Source organism: Arvicanthis niloticus, chromosome 5, assembly GCF_011762505.2.
Source record: "Arvicanthis niloticus isolate mArvNil1 chromosome 5, mArvNil1.pat.X, whole genome shotgun sequence".
NCBI lineage: Eukaryota > Metazoa > Chordata > Mammalia > Rodentia > Muridae > Arvicanthis > Arvicanthis niloticus.
The window spans coordinates 43,724,438-43,749,840 of NC_047662.1; the positions used below are offsets into that span (position 1 = coordinate 43,724,438).

At 46.7% G+C, this 25,403-nt stretch overlaps 2 protein-coding genes across 2 annotated transcripts in view; both read left to right on the top strand.

Moving 5' to 3' along the window:
- The window catches only part of Mroh7 (maestro heat like repeat family member 7), a 32,197-nt gene extending 29,223 nt beyond the window's left edge, over positions 1 to 2,974 (top strand). Inside the window, 2 exon segments of the mRNA XM_034503860.2 lie at positions 1,987 to 2,049; positions 2,583 to 2,974. Coding sequence (XP_034359751.2) covers positions 1,987 to 2,049; positions 2,583 to 2,827 — 308 coding nt within the window. The 3' untranslated portion in view covers positions 2,828 to 2,974.
- A 1,491-nt stretch (positions 2,975 to 4,465) lies between these two features.
- On the top strand, positions 4,466 to 21,707 carry Ttc4 (tetratricopeptide repeat domain 4). The gene is made up of 10 exons (XM_034503234.2): positions 4,466 to 4,642; positions 5,158 to 5,275; positions 6,168 to 6,329; positions 7,961 to 8,038; positions 10,240 to 10,364; positions 11,536 to 11,622; positions 14,265 to 14,482; positions 14,944 to 15,025; positions 17,917 to 17,999; positions 20,443 to 21,707. The coding sequence occupies exons 1-10, from the start codon at positions 4,532 to 4,534 to the stop codon at positions 20,537 to 20,539; spliced, it is 1,161 nt and encodes a 386-aa protein (XP_034359125.1). The 5' UTR covers positions 4,466 to 4,531; the 3' UTR covers positions 20,540 to 21,707.
- The last annotated feature ends 3,696 nt before the right edge of the window (positions 21,708 to 25,403 follow it).

A 25,403-nucleotide genomic window follows, 5' to 3' on the forward strand; every position in this document is an offset into this window, starting at 1 on the left:
TACACATGGCATATCTTGAACAAAGGGGATAGTCAGGCAGCTCCCACATGCTGATTTCTTTCCATTTTGCTCAAGCCAACTACTTCTAAAAAACATTAATGTTTAAACCTAATGCCAAGGCCTGTGCCCACCTCTTGCCTACAGTCAGCTTCTGGAACATATAACTTCTCACCTCCTTTGGACACAGACTTCTTGTGAGCCTCAGAAGAAAAATTGCAAGCACGTTGTCTAGAAAATGCATATATACATAAATTTTGCATATAAATTTAGGATCCTCAGAAACTTTCCCTCCCTCTCCATCCTCCAAAATGGATACCAAATTAAGAAAAATTTATCATCTGTGGGAGAAAGGATGCACAATCAGGGCTTGGAGATGTTGCTTAGTGATAAATACATGATTAGCATGCATTAAACCCTGAGTTCAATCCTCAGATCCTGAACATATGAAATATACGATTCATAAATCAAAAGTAAACTAAAAACCAGTGTATACAGACCCAGTGTTTACAGACCCAGTGTTAAAGGCCAGTGTCTACAGACCCAGTATATACAGGACCCAGTGTATACAGACCCAGTGTTAAAGGCCAGTGTATACAGACCCAGTGTTTACAGGACCCAGTATATACAGACCCAGTGAGTTTACAGACCCATAGTGTTTACAGACCTCGTGTATATAGACCCAGTGTTTACAGACCTCGTGTATATAGACCCAGTGTATACAGACCCAGTGTTTACAGGGACCAGTGTTTACAGACCCAGTGTATACAGACCATTGTATACAGATACATTGTATACAGACCCAGTGTTTACAGACCCAGTGTATACAGATCCAGTGTTTACAGACTCAGTGTGTACAGACCCAGTGTTTACAGACCCAGTGTATACAGACCCAGTGTATACAGACCCAGTGTATATAGACCCAGTATATACAGACCCAGTATATATAGACCCAGTGTATACAGACCCAGTGTTTACAGACCCAGTGTTTACAGACCCAGTGTTTACAGACCCAGTGTATACAGACCCAGTGTTTACAGACCCAGTGTTAAAGGTCAGTGTATACAGACCCATTTTTTACAGGACCGGTGTATATAGACCCAGTGTTTACAGACTCAGTGTATATATAACCCAGTGTATACAGACCCAAGGTGTATATAGACCCAGTGTTTACAGACCCATTTTTTACAGGACCGGTGTATATAGACCCAGTGTTTACAGACCCAGTGTTTAAAAGCCAGTATATTCAGACCCATTTTTTTTTTTTTGCAGGCCCAGTGTATATAGGACACCGTGTGTACAGCTAGTAAGTCACTGAGACTCTAAGACACTCTAGGCAAGCACCAGGCTCAGCCTGGATCAGGGGTCAAAAAGACTTCATGGAGAGCCACTTTCTAAAGGGAACATACAAAGACAAAACAGGGAATCCCTTAGGAAAACACATGAGTAAAGGCTGGTAGAAGCCTTGGTTAGAAGGGGCAGGGTATAGCCAGGACCCAGATACCATGGGAGGCAGGTACATAGAGCAAGGACAGCGGGAGCTGAGGATGTCCTGTGGCTGAGGAGAAGACATCAGGGTAGCTCCTTGATGGCAGTAGCACGCTTAGAGTCTCAGCACCTCAGAGATCCCCTAGCAGCTGTGCCTGGCTTGCTGTGCAAGGACTGTTGGCTCAGATGCCCTGGGGAAGCTGAAGCAGGGAGGCGGGACTTTTTCCATGTCACAGACAAGGAGGCTAAGGCCCAGCCTAGGGTGACTCTGACAGTCAGCTGCATCCAGGGTCTGTGTTGTCCTTGTTTGCTCCTGACCACTGGACCAACATCTTTCTGGGATTCCTGTTGAGAGTCTGCCCTTAGATCATAATGAAGCTCGCCTTTCAGGCCCTCATTTATGGGGCTGGAAGACGGCAGGCAGGTTCTTTGAGGTCATCTGGTCCAAGGGTGGGAGGAGCAGGTATCAAGGTGGATGCCTTCACCTCTTGGATTCTCCAGGGTCCCTGGTCCCCTGCATGGAGAACATGATGACTGAAGAGCGGCTGAATGAAGTGAAAGCTAGTAAGTCAACCTGGGTTGGTGAGATGGCCGAGGGCGTGGAGCATGGAGCAGAACCACAGTGCGTAAACAGGAAAAGAGAAACACTGTGTGTTAGGGCAAGAGTCTTCAGCTCAGCTCTGCTGTGCTAAGCCTTATCTATAGTGGAGTATAATGTTAACCACTGTGGGGGTCACCCAGAGGCAGAATGCACAGCACCCTGGGGAGCTTGTAACTTCATTTAAGCAATGAGGCTCCAAAACAAGGTCCCAAACCATTTAGTGTAGAGTTTGTAGTTTAAATGCTTAAGAAGGACACAGGTTCATTTGCAAACCGAGACAGCTGATGGGAGATAGGCTGGGGAAATCCTAGGAGGCTTCCTACCTAAGGTGGAATTTTCATACAGGCTTTGAAAGATGTGACAATCTGAAAGGCTGGGAAGATGCTTCAGAAAGGGTGTCTAAGCCAAGGCTAGGAGGTAGGAAGAAGGATGAGTTCCTGAACTCTTCCTAGGGAGGAACAATCTCTAAACAATCTCTTCTCTTCCTCCAACACAGCTCTGGATATCTTGAGACATGATCCTGAAGCATCCGTGTGTATCTATGCGGCCCAGGCCCAGGATCAAATTATGGCCAGTTGCTGGCGGAACTCTTGGCCACTGCCATATGGGGATTCATGGGTGTCTGACCCATCCAGTACGCACCGCTGGAGTCCCAGCTGTGAGAACCTGCCCACTTCCCACCAAAGGCGCTCCTGGATCATGCAGGCATTGGCCTCCTGGAAGATGTCTCTGAAGCAGTGACAAAAGCCCCAGCCGGGTCACTGTAAACACTATGTGGTCAACCTCTCCATCCAGATGGCTTCCTCATGGGAGAACCCCTGAGGCTCTGTGTAGTCCTCACTCTGACAAGTCTGGGAAAAAGAGCATGGCCTTTATGTGCTGATTCACTTGACATTTACAGATGCGTGCAGGCTGTTTTGTTCACTTTGTACGACAGGAGCCTGAGGTTCAGAGTAGTAGAGTGCGTTGACCAAAGCCACTGGGGGGTCACCTGGACATCTCAGTTTTCCCTTCCCTGGTGATAAGAGCAGAAGGATGATAATTTGGGTGGCTCTTGTGAAAAGGGAAAGAGTGACTAGACTCTTCCCACTTATGACATCATGCATATTCGGGAACCCTGTCTGAGTCTCACCCTTGACTCTTCATTCAGTTTGCCAAACACTAATGCAAAAATATCTGGAGACATTTTTAGTGTTGCCACCTGACAGTGTCAATGCTACTAACACCTCCTGGGTAAAGACCAGGTGTCAGGCACACTGTTAAATGCCTTACAGTGTGCAGGACAGTCCCACATCCAAATGGTTCTAAGGTTGAAGTGGTTCTAAGGTTGAAAATTTTCAGAGATGAGCTCAGCAGGGAGGCCTGGGGACTGTGGCATCCAGAAGTTGTGTGTGTCAGTTGGAGTGACTTGCCAGAGAAGAGACTTCTCAAGAAGGTTTGGAAAGACAACCACAATTGGTCATCTGTGGGTGGAGAGTAGGGTACATGGGACCAAAGACCATCTTCAAAGTCCCAGTGAGAGGGAACCTGGAAAAATGAGGAGAGATTCGGGGCCAGGACCCAAGGCCATGGAGACTGCAGAGGACGTAGATTTCATCCAGAGGGCAGTGGGGAGGTCTCTGGTGGGGTGCTGAGAAGAGAGATATATGAGCAGGTGCCAACTTCAGAAAACTCTTCATAGGGTTGTAGGGACCAAGGCTGGTGGGGGCAATAGATTGATGCAGATGTTCTGAACAAGAACCTGTTACTAGTCAGTAGTGATGAGCTTATCAATAATCATGACCCAAGGATTCTACTTGTGGGCATACATCTTGGGGTAATCTTCCCACAGGCCCATGGGGACATGAATGAAGTCCTCTGTATGAGGTGAGGTAAGCAGGCAGCTTGTGAATCCATCCTTGTAGGATGAGCCCCATGGAGTTTCAGGTGCAGTTATAGGTAATGGGAATGTAAGGGGACCTCAAACCTTGTGCTGAGTGAAGAAAAGTATTTGTATGCACAAAAGTTTTGTTTAAAATAGGGTCTTTCTATGTAGTCTCGACTGGTCTTCAACTAAACCTCCTAAGTGCTAGACTTACAGACAGATGTTATGTGGCCTGGCTAAGAAGTCACCTTTTGATAACATTTATAGAAAAGACATTAAAAACATCAGGGTTGGAGAGAGGATATGAAGTGTTCAGATATGAAAGGGAGTTTACCTAACTACTCCCAAAAAGCCAGACTAGAGGCCAGGCAAACTCTGGCAGAGGATGGGTGGGGCTGGGGGTGAGGGAAAGCTCCGGGTCAGGCCACACCTCCAGGCAGGCCACACCCCCAGACCAGCGGAACCCGAGAGGCATAGCCACGCGCAGCCCGGACAGCAAAAGGAAGGGCACTCCTGTCGCCGGAAGGAGTAGTGCGTTTCTTGATCCCCCCCGGACTGAAGCGCCGAAGTTACGAGCTGCCATGGAGAGTTCTGAGCCTGACCCTTCTGATGACACTTCCATGGACGCGTTCCTGGAAAAGTTCCAGAGCCAGCCTTACCGCGGCGGCTTCCGCGAGGACCAGTGGGAGGAGGTGGGCGGCCCCAGGGGCTTCTGGGGTAGGAGCTTGATTCTCGCGACTTAGTCACTGCCAGAGAACCTGTGGCTCCTAGTTGAGTGCCGGAAACCATCCGCTTCGAGGTTTTGAGAGTCTAAGTTGTCAGTGCTTTTAAGACCACAGGGTTTGGCAGGCAGCCCTGTTACACACCACCACCTGGTTCTGCTACCAGATGGTTCCTTACTTATAAGGTTGTTTTACCTGCAGTTCCCAGGTTACGTACGGTTAGGGTAAAGATGAACGGGAGATACTGAAGGTGATCAGGAACGTGAAAGCGCCCAGTTGAAGGTGATTGTTAGCACCCGTGAAGAGAGTTGGAAATCAGGATCCCACACTCGAGTTTAACACCAGAGAAACTGGGGCTTGTATAGATCCAGCCAATCCTGAGGATTTGCACATCACGATCAATGAGAAAAAAAACTTTGATGTTGCGTCCTGGGATTGGATCTAATCAGTAGATAACACTAATCATTTTTTTTTTTTAATTCTAGGAATTTGACAAGATCCCCCTATTTATGAAAAAAGCGCCATCAGAAATTGACCCCAAGGAGTTTCCTGACTTGGCTTGTCTCCAGTCGATTATTTTTGATGATGAGCGATCTCCAGAAGGTATCGTATGCAACTAGCACTTCTTTAGTGTCTTTGTTGAGTTGAGCTAAAGTTTTATGGCTAACGTGTTGGTGTTCACATTCCACACATTCTCCTTTGGATACCGTTCCAGGCCCCGAAGGCCTGACTCCAATGGAAAGCCAGATTGTCCTAACGAATCAGGAAGGAAGTGTGATAAGTGCCCCTAGGTAGTGGGTACTGCTGGACCACTGCACTACAGGGGCAGGTGTGGGCTCGGGGGTCTGAGTCTGAACTGAGTCTTAATAGTTTTGTAGAATAAAGTTTTTTTTTTTTTTTTTGTAGAAAAACTTAATAACATACCATAAAATTTTTTGGAAGAGGATATAGCATTAACTTTGCATGACCTTGTGTTCGGTGCCAATTTTATCATACCATTAATTTGGATTTTTCTTTCTCTGTTGGGTCCATCTCTTTGACTTATCATATATGTGTTAGTCTTTCTTTTGCTGTGCTAAAAGACTGACCAAAATGAATGTGGGGAAGAGAGGGTTTATTTTAGATTATAGGTTATAGTCAGCCCCTCACTAAAGGAAGTGAACTCAAGTTGGAGCTGAGAGGCAGGAACTGAGACCATGGAGTGCTGCTTACTGGGGCTGCTCCTCTTGCATTGCACAGCTTGGTTTTTATACAACCCGGGAGCACCTGCCCAGGAGTTGTGCTGCTCACAGTGTGATGGGCCCTCCCCTATCAATCATGAATCAAGATGGAGGCATTTTTTGTTTTTTTGTAAAAGTCCCTCTTTCCAGATAACTTTAGCTTGTATCAAGCTGACAAAAACCTAACCTGTGCAATATTACATTACTGTATGACTGAGGTTCTTAGTGAGCTTTCTAAAAAGTATGACATGCTGCTTACGCCCTCCTCTTTGCAGAGCAAGCCAAGACCTATAAAGATGAGGGCAACGACTACTTTAAAGAAAAAGACTATAAGAAAGCTGTCGCTTCATACAGTGAAGGGTTGAAGAAGAAGTGTGCAGACCCTGATTTGAATGCCATCCTGTATACCAACCGGGCAGCAGCACAGTACTATCTTGGTATGTAATCATGACTCAGTTAGCTCTCCTGTATGTGTATGCATGTGTGTGTGTGTGTGTGTGTGTGTGTAGAGAGAGAGAGGGGGGTGGGGGAGAGAGGGGGAGAGAGAGAGAGTGAGCACACACAGGGTAAAGGTTAGCCTATAGTTCTCAGGAGCCATCTACCTTGTTTTTGGAGGCAGTCTCTCATTGGCCTGGAGCTTTCTGAGAAAGTTAAGCTGGCTGGCCAACAGCCCTGTGAATCCATTTGCCTCTACTTCTCCCAAGCATATGCCATTACAACCAGCATTTTTATGAGGGGACTAGGGGTCGAATCAGGTCCTTGTGCTTATACAGCAAGCACTTTACTGACTGGGCTGTCTCCCCAGCATTTTTACTTCTTTATTATTTCTGAAGAATTTGCTTGTAGGACTGAGGAGATACATGCTCAGAAGTCAGGAGCATTTGCTGTTTTCCCAGAGAACTTCAGGCTTAAGGCCCAGCAGACACATCAGGCTGCTCACAACTGCCTATACACAGCTCCAGCTCCAGAGGGCCGATGCCTCTTCTGTGTTCATGAGCATCCAGGCGCGCTCGTGCACACACACACACACACACACACACACACACACAAATCGTTAAAAAAGAGGAAGAATTTAGACCAGCTCATGCTTTTAATCTTGCAACTTGGGAGGCAGAGGCAGGTGGATCTAGGAAATTTTTTAAATTGATACTTTTCTTAATTCTGTATACTGTTTTTGGAATTTGTAGCTGCCGGTGCTCTCAGAACCAAGTGGGCCAATGGGGTTTGCATGATTAGTCCTTCTTTACTGAATCACCTCTGTGCTCAGGGTTCCAATCCAGACACTATGGTTTAGTGTCTGCCTAGAATAAACCTTCAGCCTCTCACCAGGTTTGGGGAGTGCTGGCTTCCATCAGTAGTGGAGGGTAAGGTGTCTGGAAATCTGATAGCCTTTCAAGCCTTTCTGTTGACACACAGGTCTGAGTGCTTTGATCTGCTGTAGTGTGGCTTGGTAGCACAGGGTTTTCCCTTTGCTTTCTGTTTTCAAGTCTGTCCCTTTGCTTTCCAGCTTTCACAATGTACTCTGTGTTCGGAGTGCCTTTGTGAGTGTCTGGGACCTGTAAATCTCAGCTACCTGGAGAATGAGGCAGGGGGATCCCAAGTTTTAGGTCAGCCTGGACAATTTAGTGAAACCGTCTCTCAAACCTCCATACCAGAGGGAGATAACTTAGTTAGCTTGCTTCTTAACACTGCTCCTTTCACATTGGTCAAGTATTTTTGAGGATAATTTCTAAAAGAACACTGTTGTTCAAGTATGCTAACGTATTCTCCAATGCACCTGATACTGTTCTTTCCCACATCCTCACCAGTTTCAGGTTGACTTTAGTTTCCAGCCACTGATGACACTGGGCATCTTTTCACAGTGGTTTTAATTGTGGTTCCTCTGGACTACCTGATGCTGTGCACTCTTTAGGACTCGATGAGCATAACTGTGTTTGTCCAGAAGTATGTTCAGTGTTCTGACTTCCTAAACCTTGTCTGGGAATTGTCTTTGTTAATGCTGGGATATTTTGGAAGGATTTTTGATGGAAAAGTTTATTCTTTCTTTAACTTAATGACATTTCATTAGGCAATTTTCGCTCTGCCCTCAATGACGTGCTGGCTGCCAAGAAGCTAAAGCCTGGTCACCTGAAAGCCATCATAAGAGGTGAGTCTCCATGAGCTGTGGGGTGGCCATCATTTGGAAAAGCTGGCACTCTGCACCAAAAGCTGCCATTGAAAGCTTGGCTTCTGATGTGCTGGGGACTGGGGAGTCATTTTAGTCCTGCAGTCTCTGCATGAGGGTCCTGCTTCCTCCCAGTGACTGCCACCGCTCAGCACTCCCCAGAAGGCTCTACCCTTTATGCCAGGTGTGTATGAAATTCGAACTCCTCGTTTTAAGTCAGTACAGAATAAAACTAATTAAGACATAGCACATTCTGATTTTCTCCCTAGTTTAGCTGATCGAAAAGCAAGGTAATAACAGTGTTTTTACTACTTTATGCGTCACCTTTCTCTGGGCTTAGAGTGCTTTGCAAACTTTAATTTATTCGTCATGTATTGAGCCCCCTACACTGCCATGAGTCAGTTAAACTACTTATCCAAGTTATGCCTCTTTAGATATCTGTGGGTGGATGTGGGAAGTAGGTCTGTGCCCCTCACCCACAGGACAGAGGCACTGAGTAAGGGTTGGCCATGAGACTTCAGTCTGGTGGAATTAGTCTCTGAGTCATTGTCGCTTCATGTTATAGTAGGACCTCCTTGGCAGGGCTTCTGCTCTTAATGTCAATTTGCTCATTCTGAGTGATGAGGTTAGCATTTTTTTTAAAATATGTATTTGTTTTGTGTGTGCAATATGCATGTGAGTAAACACACATGCCATGATCTGTGTGTGGTCAGAGGACAACCTCTAGTGGTAGACTTTCCTCGCCAGGGAGAGAATTTAGGTCATCAGGCTTGCCAGCAAGGGCCTTTACCTCCTGAGCCAGCTCACCTGTCCAGGGTTAGCGTCTTTGATACTCAAGCTGTCTTAGTTAGGGTTTTACTGCTATGAAGAGACTCCATGACCAAGGCAACTCTTTTTTTTTTTTTTTTTTTTCCCGTGTAGCCCTGGCTGTCCTGGAACTCAGAAATCTGCCTGCCTCTACCTCCCAAGTGTTGGGATTAAAGGCGTGTGCCACCACTGCCTGGCTCAAGGCAACTCTTATAAGGACATTTAATTGGGGCTAGCTTACAGGTTCAAAGGTTCAGTCCATTATCAAGGTGGGAGCATGGCAGCATCCAGACAGGCATGGTACAGGAGGAGCTGAGAGTTCTGTGTCTTCATCTGAAGGCTGCTAGCAGAATACTGCCTTCCAGACAGCTAGGACTAGGGTCTTAAAGCCCACACCCACAGTGACACACCTATTCCAACAGGGCCACAACTTCTAATAGTGCCACTCCCTTGGCTGAGTGTATACCAACCATTACATGAGCCTTATAATAAAGTTCTGATGTTTTAAATTTCTATGAAAGTCTAAGAGGCTAACCAGAGAAAACTGAACATGATTGCAGTGAAACATTTTAGAAATAGAATCAAGCTATATAGCTTAATGGTAGGGCACTTGCCTAGCATGCACAGGGTGCTGCAGATTTCATCCCAGAATGTAAACAAACAATACCCCAAACCAGTCAAACAAAAAGTAAAAGGCAGTGTAAGCAGATGGCTATATAAAGAAGAAAAGTGTGTTTGGGCTTTGGTGTTGATTGATGGCTGAGGGAATTCTGCTTTATAGTAAGCATCATCTGAGGGCTGGAGTGGATGCTCCACAGTTAACAGAACATTCTGCTCTTGCACAGAACTCCAGGTCAGTTCCAGTGCCTCACAGCTGCCTAAGACTCCAGCTCAAGGCCTATCTGACATTTCTGGCCTCTTCAGGCCAACGCTTTTATACACATTCCCTCCCTGCCCCCCTCTTAAAAACAAATCTTAAAACACACACACATAACACACCCCATCTGAGATGGCCTTTATTCTCCCATTTGCAGACAAGATGCTTGAAGCTCAGACATGGTCTTTGTCCAAGGTCCAGCAGGTAAATGACAGGCATTTTCTAGCCCAGACTTGTCTGTCTGTGCTGTTTGATGAGCTGTTGTATTTTAGGGTTCTTTATACCAGGAAGACTTGGAAGTTTTGAAAAAGTGGGGTTGAGAGTGATTTCTGATCTACAGTATACAGATTCTTTCCTTGTCTAGGAACTGAACTATGGAGAGCCATGTCCTGTCTCTCCTCCTGGGCCTGGCGGTGGCTGGTGAGGGAAGGGAGGTGTTTTCAAGGTGGTGCTTTTTGAGCACGTTGTTCCAAAGTCCTCAGGACACTGGTTTCTGCAGGTGCCCTGTGCCATCTTGAACTGAAACACTTTGCTGAGGCTGTGAACTGGTGTGATGAGGGACTACAAATTGATGCCAAAGAGAAGAAACTTCTAGAAATGAGGGCAAAAGCAGACAAGTTAAAGGTTAGTAACTGTCCACAGACAGTTTGCATTTGCTAGTTAGCATTCTTCAGCTTGTGCCTCAGGTCACTGTGGGAAAGTATGTTGTGTATGCTAGCAGTCTATAGTAGTGGTAGCTGGCTTTGCACTGTCAGCAGCCGAGTGTGAGTGGATTCCGTCAGGTAGTTTGCTGAGAGAGGTGGTGCCTGAGCCCTATCTCTGAATGACAGAGTGGGTACTGAGCGGCTGAATGACCTTGAGAGAGAAGAACGGTCCAGACAGGAAGTATCCCTAGAGGGATACTACAACAAATATGAGTTTGAATACTACTTTGCTACTGCTGGAATTCTGAAATGAATCAGGACAAGTTCCTGATGTTTCTTGATCCCTGCTTTGAAAAAGAGTAATATATACCTCTAGTGTTTGTTGTTGTTGTTATGAAGATGAAATGAGCTAAGCAGGTTTCACATTATCAAGAGATAATACACAACAGAGACCATGTGATCTGCAGAGCCTAACACATTTTCTCTGTTCCCTTTGTAGCAGGCATTAGCAGATTCCTATTAACTAACTGCAAGCCCAGGGGAAGCAGGAGCTGCTGGTAGTGGGCAGACTCGGGGAGAAAGTCTGCTGCCTGCCTGTGTCTGCCAGACTGGGTGGGCCGGTGGTGTCACCCACCTGTGTCTGCCAGACTGGGTCAGCTGGTGGTGTCACCCACCTGTGTCTGCCAGACTGGGTCAGCCAGTGGTGTTCTCTTTCACTGTCTACTCCACTGAGGTCCTTGAATGGAGATGCCCTTTCTTCTTTATTGGTGCATCTTCCTTCTTTGCCTAAGCCTCCTTTGGGGGCACCATCAGGGTGACACAGTGTTACACTTGGGTCTTAGCAGCACCCCTCAGTGAATTGTGAGTTCTTGGGGGTGCAAGAATTAAGGTTTTTGGTTTTTTTTTTTGTTTTTGTTTTTTTTTTTTTTGTTGTTGTTTTGTTGTTTTTTTGTTTTTTTGTTTTTTTTTTAAAGAACTAGGTTTTAAATTTCTGTTGACAGTGGGCCTGACCCCTGGGGGAATGCTTTGCAGATGGTTACTGAACCAGCCACTTGCAATCTCTGCACAGGAGCATGGTAGATATCCTGCAGGCTGGGGTAAAATCCAGAAAAAGTTCCCTGAAGCTGATGGTATCTGAATTATATTTCCAGAGGATGGAAGAGAGGGATCTGAGGAAAGCAAAGTTGAAGGAAAAGAAGGAACAGAGTCAGAATGAGTCTCTGCTCCAGGCCATCAAGGTGAGTTCTCAGAACATAGGCCTTACAGAGTGAATCCCTTGACTGTGTGAAGCCTGCTGCCACCTTTCTTGGGGTGCTTTGCCTTCATAGCTGTGCTTACCCTTGGCTCTGGAGTTAGCACCATGTTCAGTTAGCTCTACCCCTGCCTGTGCCAGTCTCTCCAACACACTGAGTGTGTGCTCTGGGCTAGTCATCCTCTCAGTCCCTCTCACAGCAGCCCTTTGGGGAATGCCTTGTTCCTGGTTTACTAATCTTAGATTGAAGAAAACCTCCCATAGTAATGGTATCTGAGCCAGGGCCTTGCTCATCACTGTAACTTATATTAGGACCTGAGAAAGCCATGTTTTTAGGATGTTGCTTTAATTAACAAGAGTAAAACCTTGTCCTGCATTCTGAAGTGAGTATAGTCTAGGAGGCCCAGTGGCCAAGCCAGTTAGTGCTTGGTACTTCCCTGAAGTGAATGTGTCTGAGCTGCATCTTCTTTAATCCCTGCTGCCCAGCTGGTCTCCCATTCGACAGACGATGCCTCCTGGGCTGAGGTTTTAGTTTCATTCTGTGTTTAATTAAGTTACACACCCATTTCAGTTACTAACTTAGAGAACTTAAGACTGCTAAAGTCTACTCACTTGTCTCTCCCAACAGTCAGTCTGTTAACATATATTAACAAATTAAAAATGGGGCCAGAGAAGTGCTCAGTGGTTAAACGCACTGGCTGTAGAGGACCTGGGTTTGGTTCCCAGCACTTGCACAGCATCGAACAACTGCCTGTAACTCCAGTTCCAGGGAATCAAGCACCCTCACACAGACATACCTATAGAACAGCACATAATTATAACTCTTTTAAAAAACATACATATATGAATAGCAGACAAATGTAGTGTTCTATGTCTGCAATTCCAGTATTCGAGATGCAGAGGGGGAAGATGCTGAGTTTGAAGCCAGTTTCAAATAATAGTGAAACTCTTTTCTGGAAAAACAATCAAAAACCAATCCAACAAACAGAACAGAACAGTATACTCCAAGTTTTAAAATTTGATGCTCCTTTAGAGAGGATTTGGCCATTTTCTTGAATAAGAGACCCAGATATTTGTATACAGTCTTTTTTTCTTTTTTTCTTTTTTTTGAATGTATTGTATATGTGCACCACATGCATGTAGTGTCTTCAGAGGGTTGGGGTATTAGGAATTGAACCTGAAAGAGCAGCCCGTGCACTAACCACTGAACCCTCTCTCTAGCCCTACATATAGAAGATGTTTTCAAAATTTCTATTTATTTCCTTTAGTTAAGGCCTTTACTTTGGACTATAGTACAAATTAAAATCACCAGCAGTACAATGCTGACTTACTTAGGGTTTCTCTTGCTATAACGAAGCACCATGATCAAACAAGTTGGGGAGGAAAGGGTTTATTTGGCTTACATTTCCATGTAACAGTTCATCATTAAAGGAAGTCAGGACAGGAACTCACACAGGGCAGGAACCTGGAGGCAGGAGCTGGTGCAGAGCCATGGAGGGTGCGTTAGTTTGCTCAGCCTAGAGAACCCAGGACCACCAGCTCAGGGGTGGTTCCACCCACAATGGCCTGGGCTTTCCCCCATCAATCAGTAATTATGAAAATGCCTTACAGCTGGATCTTATGGAGGCATTTTCTCAATTGGGGTTCCCTTCTTTCAGATGGCTATAGCTTGTGTCAAACTGACATAAAACTAGCCAGCACAAATGCCATGTTTTATCGATAGTTTAAGGCAGAGGCTGTAGATGGTGACATTGAATCAGCTCTCCGTGTTTATGTATCATCCAAGGCTTTCCCATAGGCAGTGGTACAGGGGACTACTGCCAACAGACTGCTTGGCTCTCAGTAGCTGATCCTTTAAAAAAAAAAAAGGTTGCCAGCCAGAATGTGTCACGTGCCTGTGATTCCAGCACCTGGGAGCAAGTGACAGGGGCATCAGAAATCCAAGGCCAGCATGGGTTACATAAGACTGTCTCAAAAGAAAATAAAAGGTTTGCTAACTTCTACTTTGGGGAATATCATCAAAACTAATTTCTATTTCCCTAAATTGTGCTAACCTTAAGAAACCATGCCACATGTAAAAGGTGGCCCCACTCTGGAGACCCTCAGTGTATGTTCACTTCAGTAAGGCAGTCAGAATGAAGGCAGGCTTTCTCTCTAGCATCCTGTGTTTTCACCAGAGGGAAGCACTTATATTCCTGTACTCATGTCACTCCTGCCCTGTTCTATATCTTTGTACCTGCTAGTCCCTGGGGTAGGCTGCCCCATCCATTCTCTGCCTTTCAAAACTGCTCAAGGTGAGCCCTCCTCAGATGCCTCAGCTACTGTGTGCAGTTTCTCCCCTCTGCCTCCTACCTTCTGCTTTAAGTGTTCATAGCTGCTCCCACAATACCAGAAACAGCCCTGAGGGCAGGGAAACGTGTCTAGCTCCTCTTTTGATGCAGAGCCAAGCATACAACAGATGCCCAGTGAATGTAAGTTAAATAACTGGTGCCCACTCTGCCAGGCTACCAGGACAGTTAAGATGGTCACATGGGCCTTTAGGAAGTTTCAGGGTTTATTTCAGTGATGTGCATTTGCATCTACCTCATGATAAGGTTTGTGCAAGTGTGTGTTTTTGTCTTACTCCAGGCTAGGAATATCAGGCTTGTCTCTGAATCAGTTGGTGAGGATGAAGATTCGGCCTCCAGTGGTCCAGCTGAGATGGTTCTGGATGGACTCAGCTCTGAGAACCCCTGTGGAGCCAGGCTAAGTATAGATGACCAGGGCAGGCTGAGCTGGCCTGTGCTGTTCCTATACCCGGAGTATGCGCAGTCTGACTTCATCTCTGCTTTTCATGAGGACACCAGGTATGTAGTTGTCCCAACAGCCCTCCGCTCCTGCTTGTTTGCTCCTCCTGCTGACTTGTCAGGAGAGACAAATGGGCTTTTGGCTGAGAAGGAAAGAGAATAATTTAGAGGCTATCCCCAGCATGTCGACAGGGTTCTCTATCATGAATCTGTGTATTTGCTAGCAAGACAAATCTTGCCTTATCATGGTCTAGGTGATTCATCTTAGGTTGTACATGCATATAATTTAACTGTGTGTTTATTACAAAAACTATAGATTGTACCATTTACCTTATGATTTCAAAGGGTTAATTCTTAGGAGGACTATGTCCTGCACAAGTGATAAGCCTTTATGCTTTGGCACTGCGACCAAAGTAGGTCATGCTTTATAGGTCACTTTTCTCTCTGAATCGGTGTCCAGGGGCTGATGTGGGGACATAAATGGAACACTGACACCCAGAAAGCACATCCTCCTCCCTTAGGTTTATTGATCATCTAATGGCGATGTTTAGTGAATCACCGGCCTGGGACTCAGAGCACAAGTACCACCCGGATAGTTTGGAGGTAAGTAGGGTTTTATTTCATTCCTATAAGAGATATTGGGAGCATGTGTACAGAAATTTAGTGTTTTTAAAAAATTGTGTGTGTGTGTGTGTGTGTGTGTGTGCACGCGCGCGCGTGTGAGTGTGTGTGTGCGTGCGTGCGTGTGTGTGTGTGTGTGTGTGTGTGTGTGTGTGTGTGATTTGCCATAGCACATGCGGAGGTTCATGGACAACTTTGGGCCATTGTTTTTCTCCTCTGTAGGTTCTGAGGATTGAACTTAGGCCATCTGGCTCATCCATCAAAAGCTTTTACATGCTTTTTTTTTCTTTTGGTAAAATATACATAACGTTTTACCACTTTTACCTAAACGTTACCTAAACGTTTACCAACGTTTAGGCCCAAAGTGATGTCATCAAGCTCACTCCCTCCTTCACGCTGTTATATGCCCATTACTACAATCCCTCTCTACATTTTTCATCTTCCCCAAATGAAACTTTGCACTCATCAAACAGAAATGGCCTCCACCCTGCCCTTGGCTGTTCTATTTCTTGTTTCTATGAATGTGAGCACTCTGGAACCTCATACAAATAGAAATTATACACTGTCGGGCTTGTTTCACTTAGCATAGTATCTTTAAGGCTCAGCCAGGGTTTGGAATGAGTCCTATTGTAGCATATGTGAGCCTTCCTTTGTAAGGCTGGATAATAGTCCATTGTTAGATTTTTAAAATAGAACATAACCAGAGTTTACTGAGTAATGAATTGTTTCCCGGATAGTTGAGAGTCAGACATCAAATGATTTCCAACAACCTTGAATTACTTTCATACATGTTTTCTACACACAGAGATATTCTTCATAATCTCAAAAGAGCCATCAAGGTCAGGAAGCTAGCATTGGTTGGTGACTTCAGCCTCATCCTCAGGCTCCACTCAGGTGCCACAGATTGTCCCAGGAAGACTCCTTTTGTTCCAGGAGCACATGGTGTATTGATTATGTCCTTTATTGTCCCTACCCTGACCCCTGCAGAGATACTATACTTTCTGTCTTTTCTGTCTGAGTTTCCTGTGACTAGATTTGGATTTTGTATGTTTGGCTGAGCTGTTACAGGAGTGATGCTATGTTCTACTGTGTCCTGTCATGTGGGCTCCAGTGTCCTGTTCCTGACGATGATCACCCTGCTCACCTGACCAAGGAGGTGTCACCAAGTCTCTACTGCACAGTCACTCTGTGTGTGTGTGTGTGTGTGTGTGTGTGTGTGTGTGTGTGTGTGTGTAAGTACATGTGGATGTTAGAAGATAACTTATGGGAGCCTGTTCCATCATGTGGGTTCTGAACTTAGCTGCAGGTATCTTTACCACTGAGCCATCTCACTGGCCCAACATTTATTTACTCAGTGGGTTTATGGTTTCCTGTTTTACTTAATGAGTTTTATTTATTACTGTGGTGTTTATGTTCACATTGTTGAACTTGGTCAGTGGGACTTTATTCAGTTCTGTTTCCGTAGGCTAACTCATCTCCCTTTACATTCTTGTTTGTGGCCCAAGGTACTCCAGCTTTGAGCTGTGCTTTCTCCACCCCAGCTTCCATAGCAACCATTTTTTCCCAAGGAACCTTGGTTGTTTCAATGGAGAGTGGTATTTAGAAGCCAGGATCTCTGTGCAGTAAGCGTACTGTTAATATTGGGAAAGGGACTTGTGGCTGGGGAAGGATTATGTGTACAACATTATGTGTCTCCAGTTCTCCTCCGGCACCTTGAGATTCCTTTTATTTACTTCTGTATTTGTAATGAAGATGTTAGTAGTATTTGAGTCAGATTTTACTGTGTAGTGCAGGCTGTCAGTCCCTCGACTTCAGCCTATGTGTGCTAGGGTTATAGCTGTACACTACTGTGTCCAGCTGACCTTTGTGTTCTTTGTCCAGTCCCCTTTTGCCACCAGCACTGGCACCTTCCTATGTGGAACCCTCAGCCCATGTTGGCTCCTGCCCCAGGATGGCAGCCTTTCTCTTCTGCAGACTCTCATCCTTCACAACTCACCCACCCTACATCCAGTTCCATCCTACCCGGGTTTAGTAACTATAATTCCAGCCACTTAGGAAGCTAAAGCAGGAGTCCAACCTGGGCTAACAAGTAGTTCAAGGCTAGCCTGGGTAACTTCGTGACTTAACTCTTTTATTTTTAAAAATAAAAAAGAGGTGTATAGGTGAGTGAGCACTTGGCTAGCATGTATGAACTCCTGGGACCTGTCCTTGGTACTGCAAGTAGCAACAAGAAAGCAAAACCACTAGGTCATTCTCTGCCATAGCTGGTGGTCATCCTTCTTCTGCTGGAGGCCTGATAGTCCCTATTGTTTGTTCTGTTCCTCACATGTGGACGATGTTTTCACTCCTGCTGGGCTCCAACTGGCTTCCCTTTATTACCTGCCTCTGAGGAAGCCCTTCTCTTCCTGCTTAGGTTGGCTGGCTCCTGCCTGAGAGCCTGCTCTCCTAGTTGAGCTCTGACATCTCCTGTGGAATGTCCTTTCCCTGCTTGTGCTTTGGTGCCCTACACATACATACCCGTCTCACCTGCTCTGCTTCTTCCCTCCCTGTGGGTCACTGTGGCGTTCTACTCCCCACCTCTGTGGCACTGGAACTAAACTGAAGGCTGCACAGGCCTGGGCTTGAGATTGGTGTCTCTCTACTGCCTGAGTGACATGAGGAGATGGTCCCCTTCTCTGGCCATGGAGAATGTAGCTGGTCCTAAGCTTTCTGGGTAACATGGCCGGGGCACCTGAGCACTGGAGCCGCTGCTGTGTGTAGGAGGCAGACATTCCATTAGTAACAGTTGCCATCCCAACCTCTCAGAATTGCTGCATCATGTATGGGGCCATCTAAGCCTGTGTTTGTCTCTCATTCTTCTGGTTAATCTGCAGGTTTACTTCGAGGATGAGGACAAGGAGGAACTATACCAGGTGTCCCCTGGGAGCACCCTGCTGCAGGTGCTGCAGCACCCCAGGTGAGCACCTCCATGGGATGATGGGAAAATTTACAGGCCCCTTCCAGAGTCTAGTCAGCTCTTCTGCTCACTGACACACAGCTATCACAGACCAGTGGGACTAAACTGGCCTGACCTATTAAACCAGGCCATTGGCCAAGGAGGCTGAAGAAGTGACAGCCCAGGCCATGGGAAGTAAGCGGGCTGGTCTCCGAATGGAAAAGCTGCTTGGCTTGTGTAGCTGAAGGCAGCTGGGGTGGTTTCCACTTTTGGATTGCACTTGACTCCTGACACTGTCACATGGAAAGAACATTGCTGATACTCCTGGGTTCCCTAACTGTGACCCTGAGCACACCCTGCCTCTCTGGGGCTCTACCTTCACCTATAGAATGGATACATGTTTCCAGGGTACTTTTGAGTCAGGATGCAAAGCAGAGTGTCCTTGTAGACATGGTGTGGCCTACTGAGGGAGGAGTCTGTCATCAGCAGTGGCGGTAAGATGGATTCCACAGATGCCTCTTAACAGCTTCTGTAGAATGCCCTGAGGGAATTAACAAATTCACTCTTGGCTCTATTTTTTTCTCCAACTTGCAGCAAAGTGAAAAAGAGTACGGCAAAGGGTTTCTGCATTTAGAATAAAAGCCAGTTGTACTGGAGAAAGGGGGTCTTCGGGTGTGGCTAGCAGGGAGGCTGGAGAGCTGAGTTAGCATGGTTCATGAAGCATGGACTGGACTGTCGTGCTAAGGAACATGGACTTTATCCAGGAAGGAGCACAGAGAATGTACAGATTTGGATTGTCCTGTTGGGTGGTGAGGCCCAGGGTGGGAGAGGCTGGATTGAAGGGAGGGTCTGCACAGATGAGAAGTCGACCTGGAAAGGTGTCCAGAAGTCCCCAGTGTGCCTGCTTTGGCTTGGAGGATGTGAAGGGACATTTCTCAAGGCCTGAGGCTCACTGCTGTATCCCATTTCCAAGAAGCATCTAAACATAAAGCAGATGGACCTCAGAGGAACACCAGTTCCATATGCTCAGGAATGCAGAGCATACTGTGCGTGATTAGTTTTAGGTTGTTGACATAGACAAGAGACTGTTCAGAACCTGAAGACATGAACCAGGCCCCTCTGTCCAGAATTGGCCCACTGTGTAATGCCAAGACACCTAGGCCTGGAAGGCCAGGGCCTTGCCCTCCTCTCCAGCCTGCCTTACTCCGTGAGTTTCATATTCTATCAATAGCAGACAGTCTGGCTACCTGCACTGTTCACCAGAAACTTTCCCAGATTAAAGCCAAGTTCAGGCATGGCATCTTCCAGGAAGCCGTTCCTGTTCCCCTGTAGCTGGGCTGTGCCTTACTGGGCTAAGAGTGTGTACTTCACATGTCCTTTAAAGCCTCCCTCAGGGATAGACTTGGGAGCCAGAACATGGTTATGGGCTTTGGTTTGTTTTTGAGGGGAGTTGGTAAACAGGGCTGCATGTAGCCCTGGCTGGCTTTCAATTTGCCATGTAGTTACAGATGACCTGGAGCTCTGTATTCTTCTACCTCTACCTTTCAAGTGCTGGGATTCCAGGTGTGGACTACCACACCCAGTTATAGTGGTGTTTGTTGTTTGTTTGTTTTGAGACAGGATCTATCTACACAGCCCTGGGCTGTTTTATAAATCCCTATGTAGAACATAGGCCTTGAATGCACAGAGATTCACCACCTTAGCCTTTTGAATGCTGGGATTAAAGGGATGCATCATTATGCCCAGCTTTTGTTGGTGTTGTTTTAAAGTCTGCCTTTTAACATTTATCTGGGGTTGGGGGAACCCATGCCATGGCATATGCATGGAGGTCAGAGACAACTTATGGAGTCTCAGGAACAGCAGCAAGTGCCGTTATCTAATAAGCCATCTTACTGGTCCACACGCTTGCATTTTAATCTTGTTTCTTAACACAGGGCCTCATTTCTAAACTTGGAGTCACAGTCTATACCTCAAGAAGCCAGGCTTGGCTCCCCATTCTCAGGAAACAAATTAAAAAAGCAAAAATTAATAGGGTCTTATTGTTGTTGTTGTTTTGGTTGTTTTTTAAAGGTGAGATATTTATTCAGTGTGACCATGATGGGAACAGGTGGCCAAACCTGGCTTGTTGGGATACAGACTGTAACCTCAAGTTAGTAAGAAGCTGGCTTATACCTGTCACTCACAGAATACGGAATGAACTGATAGCTTGTCTTGTGGTCTTCTTTCATGTGTCGCCCTATGTGTGCCTGATGCCAGATGCCAGAGGCTAATCTAGTGGCTGTGGCTTAGTTTTAAGGGAAGACTTATCATGCTGTCTCCAGATTTATGAATACCAACCAAAGAAATGTGCTAAGTTGGATTTTAATGTTTGTGTTTATCCAAAGTTTTACCTTAGTGTGGCTGGGAAGGTCCAGGGGTAATGGCAGTTATAATGCAGTCAACCACTCTGCTGTGCTCCCTGCAGGTTCTTCGTGAAGGCCCTTACCCCGGCATTTCTGGTCTGTGTAGGATCCTCTCCTTTCTGTAAGAATTATCTCCAGGGGAAAAGGGTGCACAGGTAACATGGGAGCCAGATCCTGGGGTCTCTTCCCTCAACTTCCTCTGCCTGAACTCTACACACTTGAATCATCTGGCCCAGAGTCCAGCACTCTATCCCCAGGGACAGTGGTTCCTAGCCTCTTGTTGGGGAAGAAGCTACTGGACTCCCCGAACCTAAGCCAGTCTGGCTGAGTGCTGAGCTCCAGCTGGGCCTCACCCTCCTCAGATGCATAACTCCGCCCTGGCCAGTACATCTTTGGAGTCCATCTCTGAAGAAAGCATCCACTGCACTTACCAGAATAGCTGGCCTTGGTAACTCCCTGGCCCAGAGACTATCTCAGGATGCAGTGACAGTCTTAACCTTTGTGGCATGAGGCACATACAGAAGGCACAGCTACAAGGCAGTAAACCAGCCCTGCACCATACTCTAAGGCCTTAAGGCTTGAAAGACTGGCTCGGTTGCTTCACCAGCAAGGAGGAAAGAAAGCTAAGGAAAGCTGTGGATGCCATGAGGTGACTGGAGCCAGGAAGCCACGTCCCGCTTCTGTGTTGACTGTTTCTGGGATCCTCAGGACTACTCAGAGCCCTACTGGATTCTCTGACCAGTGGAGTTGCAGTGTGAGAACTGCAACAGACCTGGCGGCAGCCCGAGTACTTTCCCCAATCCTCAGCTTCAGTTATGATGTTCCTGCCTCCACAGAAAAATGCTGAATTGAGGTGTGCACCACTGTGCCTGGCCAGGATTTCTGCCTTTTGATCCAGTCTTTGCCTGTCACAGTCTGGTTTTGGCATCCTAGAGATTATGTGTATTCTTACTTGCAGCTGAGTGGCTTCCTGCAATGTCCACGCCATCTCCCAAGGGGACCGTACTTCTCAATGCCCATGCAAGGGCTGTGAGATGGGGCTTGTGCTACATCTGACAGAAGCTTGAGGAGCCAGTGGGCAGTGGTTTGCAAGTAGGCTTGTGTTCTTTTCCCTTTACCTTGAGGCCCCATTTCTCAAGTAGGAGCATTCCTTACACCTGGGTGTCTGAGCAGTGATCACAGCAACTGGCCTAAGCCACTGTTTGTAACATGAGTGGCAAATGGTTTTGTAGTAGACACTGAGATTTGGGGGGTTGTTTGTCACTATAGGAAAAATGACTCATACATCATTAAACTGAAACCAGCTGGTGGCCTTCAGATGGGCTAATTTGGGGTCTTGTGTTGTGTGTATCCTTGTTTCTGAAAGAGAAATTGTTTGGAATATTTAGGGAGACAAGTGCAGCTTTCTTTCCCAAGGCAGGTCCCTATCAATCCACAAAACACCAATTTTGGAAACACTGTATTCTCTCCTCAGCTAAAGACTTTCTCCCTGACTTCCTCTGAAAGGACTCAAAGTCTGTGTGAGGGGCCTAAGAGTTGGCAACAGTCCAGTAGGCACTACAGGATCCCAGAGGCAGACATCTGTAGCCACCTCCCTGTCATGGGCAAATCATGTTCTACTGTGCCTCTTTCCTACTGTCTAATTAGAGATATGACCCAGCCCCTTGCTTGGTGAGGCTGAAGTGAGGCAAACTAAAAAGCACCTGGCAAGTGCTGTGGAATGGTACATCCTCAGACCCTGCGCCTCCCATCAGACACTTCTGCTGTGCTTCTGGCCTTTGACTCTCTGGAGTCATCAGCTTAGATGCCACGTGGTGGGGGTGGGGGAAAGGAATGTCTTCATACTTTTGTATTGCTGTTGAGACACTATGACCAACCCAACTTATAGAAGAGTTTATTGGGGCCCTTAGTTCCAGCGGGTTAGTTAAAGTCCAAGACCATCATGGCAGAGAGCATGGTAGCAGGAGGGCAGGCATGGCACTGGGACAGTAGCTGAAAACTCATATCTTGAGACAGCCACAAGAAAGAGAAAGCTAAGTGGGCATGGCTGGGCTTTTGAAACTTCAAAACCCCGGGGACACACTCCTTCCAACAAGGCTACTGCCTCCTAATCCTTCCCAAACAGTTTTACCAACTCCAAACATTGAAGTATCTGAGTCTGTAGTGACCATTCTCATTCAGACTACCCCAGGGAGGACAGGCACCGAGAGCTGCATTAGCAGACTAGAGCCAGGTCTGCTGCGTGAGCTCCTGTCAACTGTGAAATGATATCTCCTTAACACCACTGTGGGCTGTGCTGTGAGGCCTCAGGCCAGGAACACATGTCCTCAGTGAAGAGCTCTCTTCAAATGTGCTAGTTCAGTCTGGTAGATTCACACTTGGGTGATTCTGCATGATATCATTCAGGTGACATCATAACCTGGTGTGTGCTGCCGGCATTAGGAAGGCTAAGACCTTTTAATTTCCTATGATGCATGCCACAAAACGAATGATCTAACCCAAATCTCCAGCAATAGACATGGAGAGATGGTCACTAAACCAGAAAGAAAAAAACAATTTTTTGGAAACAGTTTCTGTACAGTTTCTGCTCCTCTGGCCACCATACCCATCCAAGGAAATACAGCAGGAGACTCAAGCCTTACCTGCCTGTTTTGTATATGGAGGGAGAGAGTTATGGGGATGGACACCCCCAGAGGAGGTGGGATGAAGGTGAGACCAAGGCACATGCTCCCACATCTGTTCCTGACCGTAAGGAAGCCTTTCTCACTTGTTCTGGGCTCTCCTGCAGAGCCCTCAGAGTGCTTGCTGCTTCCCAGAACCAGGGCGGAGGAAGGATGCTTGATGTATATCTGGCTGCCTCTGAGGATGTGGGTGACAACTAGAGAGATGAGGAGAGGGACAAAGCCCCTAAACAACGTCAGCAGGCACACAAAGCAGACTGAATACTGCATTCTCGCACTGCCAATTACACTGAGTTCTCTTACTTAATCCTAATAGTCGCCCCCAGAGCCTGTGTCCTCAGGATGGAGAAGAAGCAGTGTCAGAGCCCGGATCTGAACCACACATCCCCTCCTCAGCACCATCCTTTCTTGTATCCTCATGTTTGCATGCATTACAAGCTTCTGTCCTGTGCCCACACTGGCACGATGTTGGGGCTAAAGAGCCACATGCAGCCTCTGGCTTAGGTTCATGCTACTCAGCAAGTGTAGTAAATCTGCCCCTGGGCTGGCAACTGCTCCAAGGAAGAGAAACAGACACAACAAGCAAGCCTGTCCTCATCCTTAGCTGGAGTCCTGAGGCCTCCTCTCTCTCAGCACTCTTGGTGTGCCATTCAAGGCTCTCTAGGATCTCTGCCTTCACCACTGGGTAATTTGCTTTCTTTCCTGCTGTCTCCAAAGCCTGTCTGTCCAAGTCATAGTTCAGTTACATAGCAGGTGGTGCAGTAGCCAGGAGTCTGCTCCTCTGAGCTAGGCTTCCTTCTAGTTCCAGTCCCATACTCCCCATTGGTAGGCCTTGTGTACCACTTGGCCCGACTTGTCTGTTCTTCAGTTTCCTTATCTGCCACATGGGCAGGTACTCCGAGGATTGAACACGTTAACCTAGTGAAACCCATGAACACAACTTACAGCATGTATTTGATCTGTGACTGTTGATCCCCCAACCTTCCCACTCTTAGCCTCAGACATTTACACACTCTGTTCCTTTTTCCTGGGCTATTGTTCCTCTCTACTGCCTAGCCTGCTGCTGTCCTACTGTCCTCCAGGCAGGCCTCCCTGGCTGCTTAGGCCTGTACTGTGTCTGTGCACCGTCACCATCGCTGCCCTTAGCACACAGCACAGCACTAACTTACCTGATGCTTCGCCCTACTTTGTGGACTGCGTCTAGGGCCCCAGCTGTACTTTTGTATGCGTCAGGCTTGGCACTGCACCTGCTCAGCATCTCAACCATCCACAAGCAGTGACTTGGGACTTCAGGGAAGGGGTGACTCATTGTAAACAGGTCAGAGGTTGAAGCCAGCACCTATTGGGGACTTGGGCTATAAAGTTAAAGGAGTGAGGTGGACAGTCCGAGAAAACCCAGAGATCCTTGAGGGATTGTGCAGGGACAGCAACTGCTGGCCTGACTGCAGCCACCTACTGAGCACCTAGGCCAGGCAGCATGATTCTAGGTGCTTGGTGCTGACTGGCTCCCCAAACCTCCCACACATCTAGGCGGCAAGCAATGTATAAAGATTGCATGGAGAGCTTAAGCAACCTGCCCAAAGTCAACTAGCCAATAAAATGTGGAACAAGACTTGAACTCAGGACCCTCCTGACTCCTTTAGAGGTAGCAGGACTGCCAAGACTAGGCTGCCTCTAGGGGCTGGGGGGGGGGGGCTTTGCATCACTTAGTCTAAGCTTATAGTATAGTGTGGGCAGTTGAATGAGTGAGGTGGACAGTCTGAGCAAAGCCACAGACCCTTGAGGGAGTATGCTCCCATACAGTATCATCCCCAACCTGCTTGGTTAGGAGAATGTGCTCTCTTCAGAACCCCCAGCAAGAGCCTGCAACCACAGAACTCTGTCAGCAGGGCTCCCATTGAATTTTTCCCCTTTCATTTTTTTTTTTTTTTCTTCCATTCTGTCTCCTCCTTTAGCAGTAGACTTATTACCTTACAGTTCTATGGTCAGAAATGTGGCTCAACTGTTCTCTCTGCTCCAGGATTTACAAGGCTGGGGTAAAGATGTTGACCCTCTGGGCTCTTCCTAGGGATTCTGCTTCCAGACTTGTTCAGGCATTGGGAAAATACAGTTCATTGAGGTTGTAGAATTAAGGTACCTCTTGCCTTGCTGGTCCTCAGTGGCCTCTCTCTGGTTCCTGGGTCTCTGTAAGATCTCAGTGGCTCTTAAGTCTTGACATTCCCTGCCACATCTGACTCCAGCCAGGGAAAACTCTGTTTTTAAGGGTTTGTGTGATTAGACTGTAAACATCCAGATAATCCTGTTTTAAGGTATATAGTATTTTCTAAAAATAATTTTAAAAT

Bases quoted from the DNA above. Each gene is read 5' to 3' on its own strand.
- Ttc4 (XM_034503234.2), top strand. From the start codon at position 4,532: ATGGAGAGTTCTGAGCCTGACCCTTCTGATGACACTTCCATGGACGCG. The intron at 4,643-5,157 runs GTGGGCGGCCCC...TTTTAATTCTAG, and splicing joins GCGAGGACCAGTGGGAGGAG to GAATTTGACAAGATCCCCCT. The intron at 5,276-6,167 runs GTATCGTATGCA...TCCTCTTTGCAG, and splicing joins TGATGAGCGATCTCCAGAAG to AGCAAGCCAAGACCTATAAA.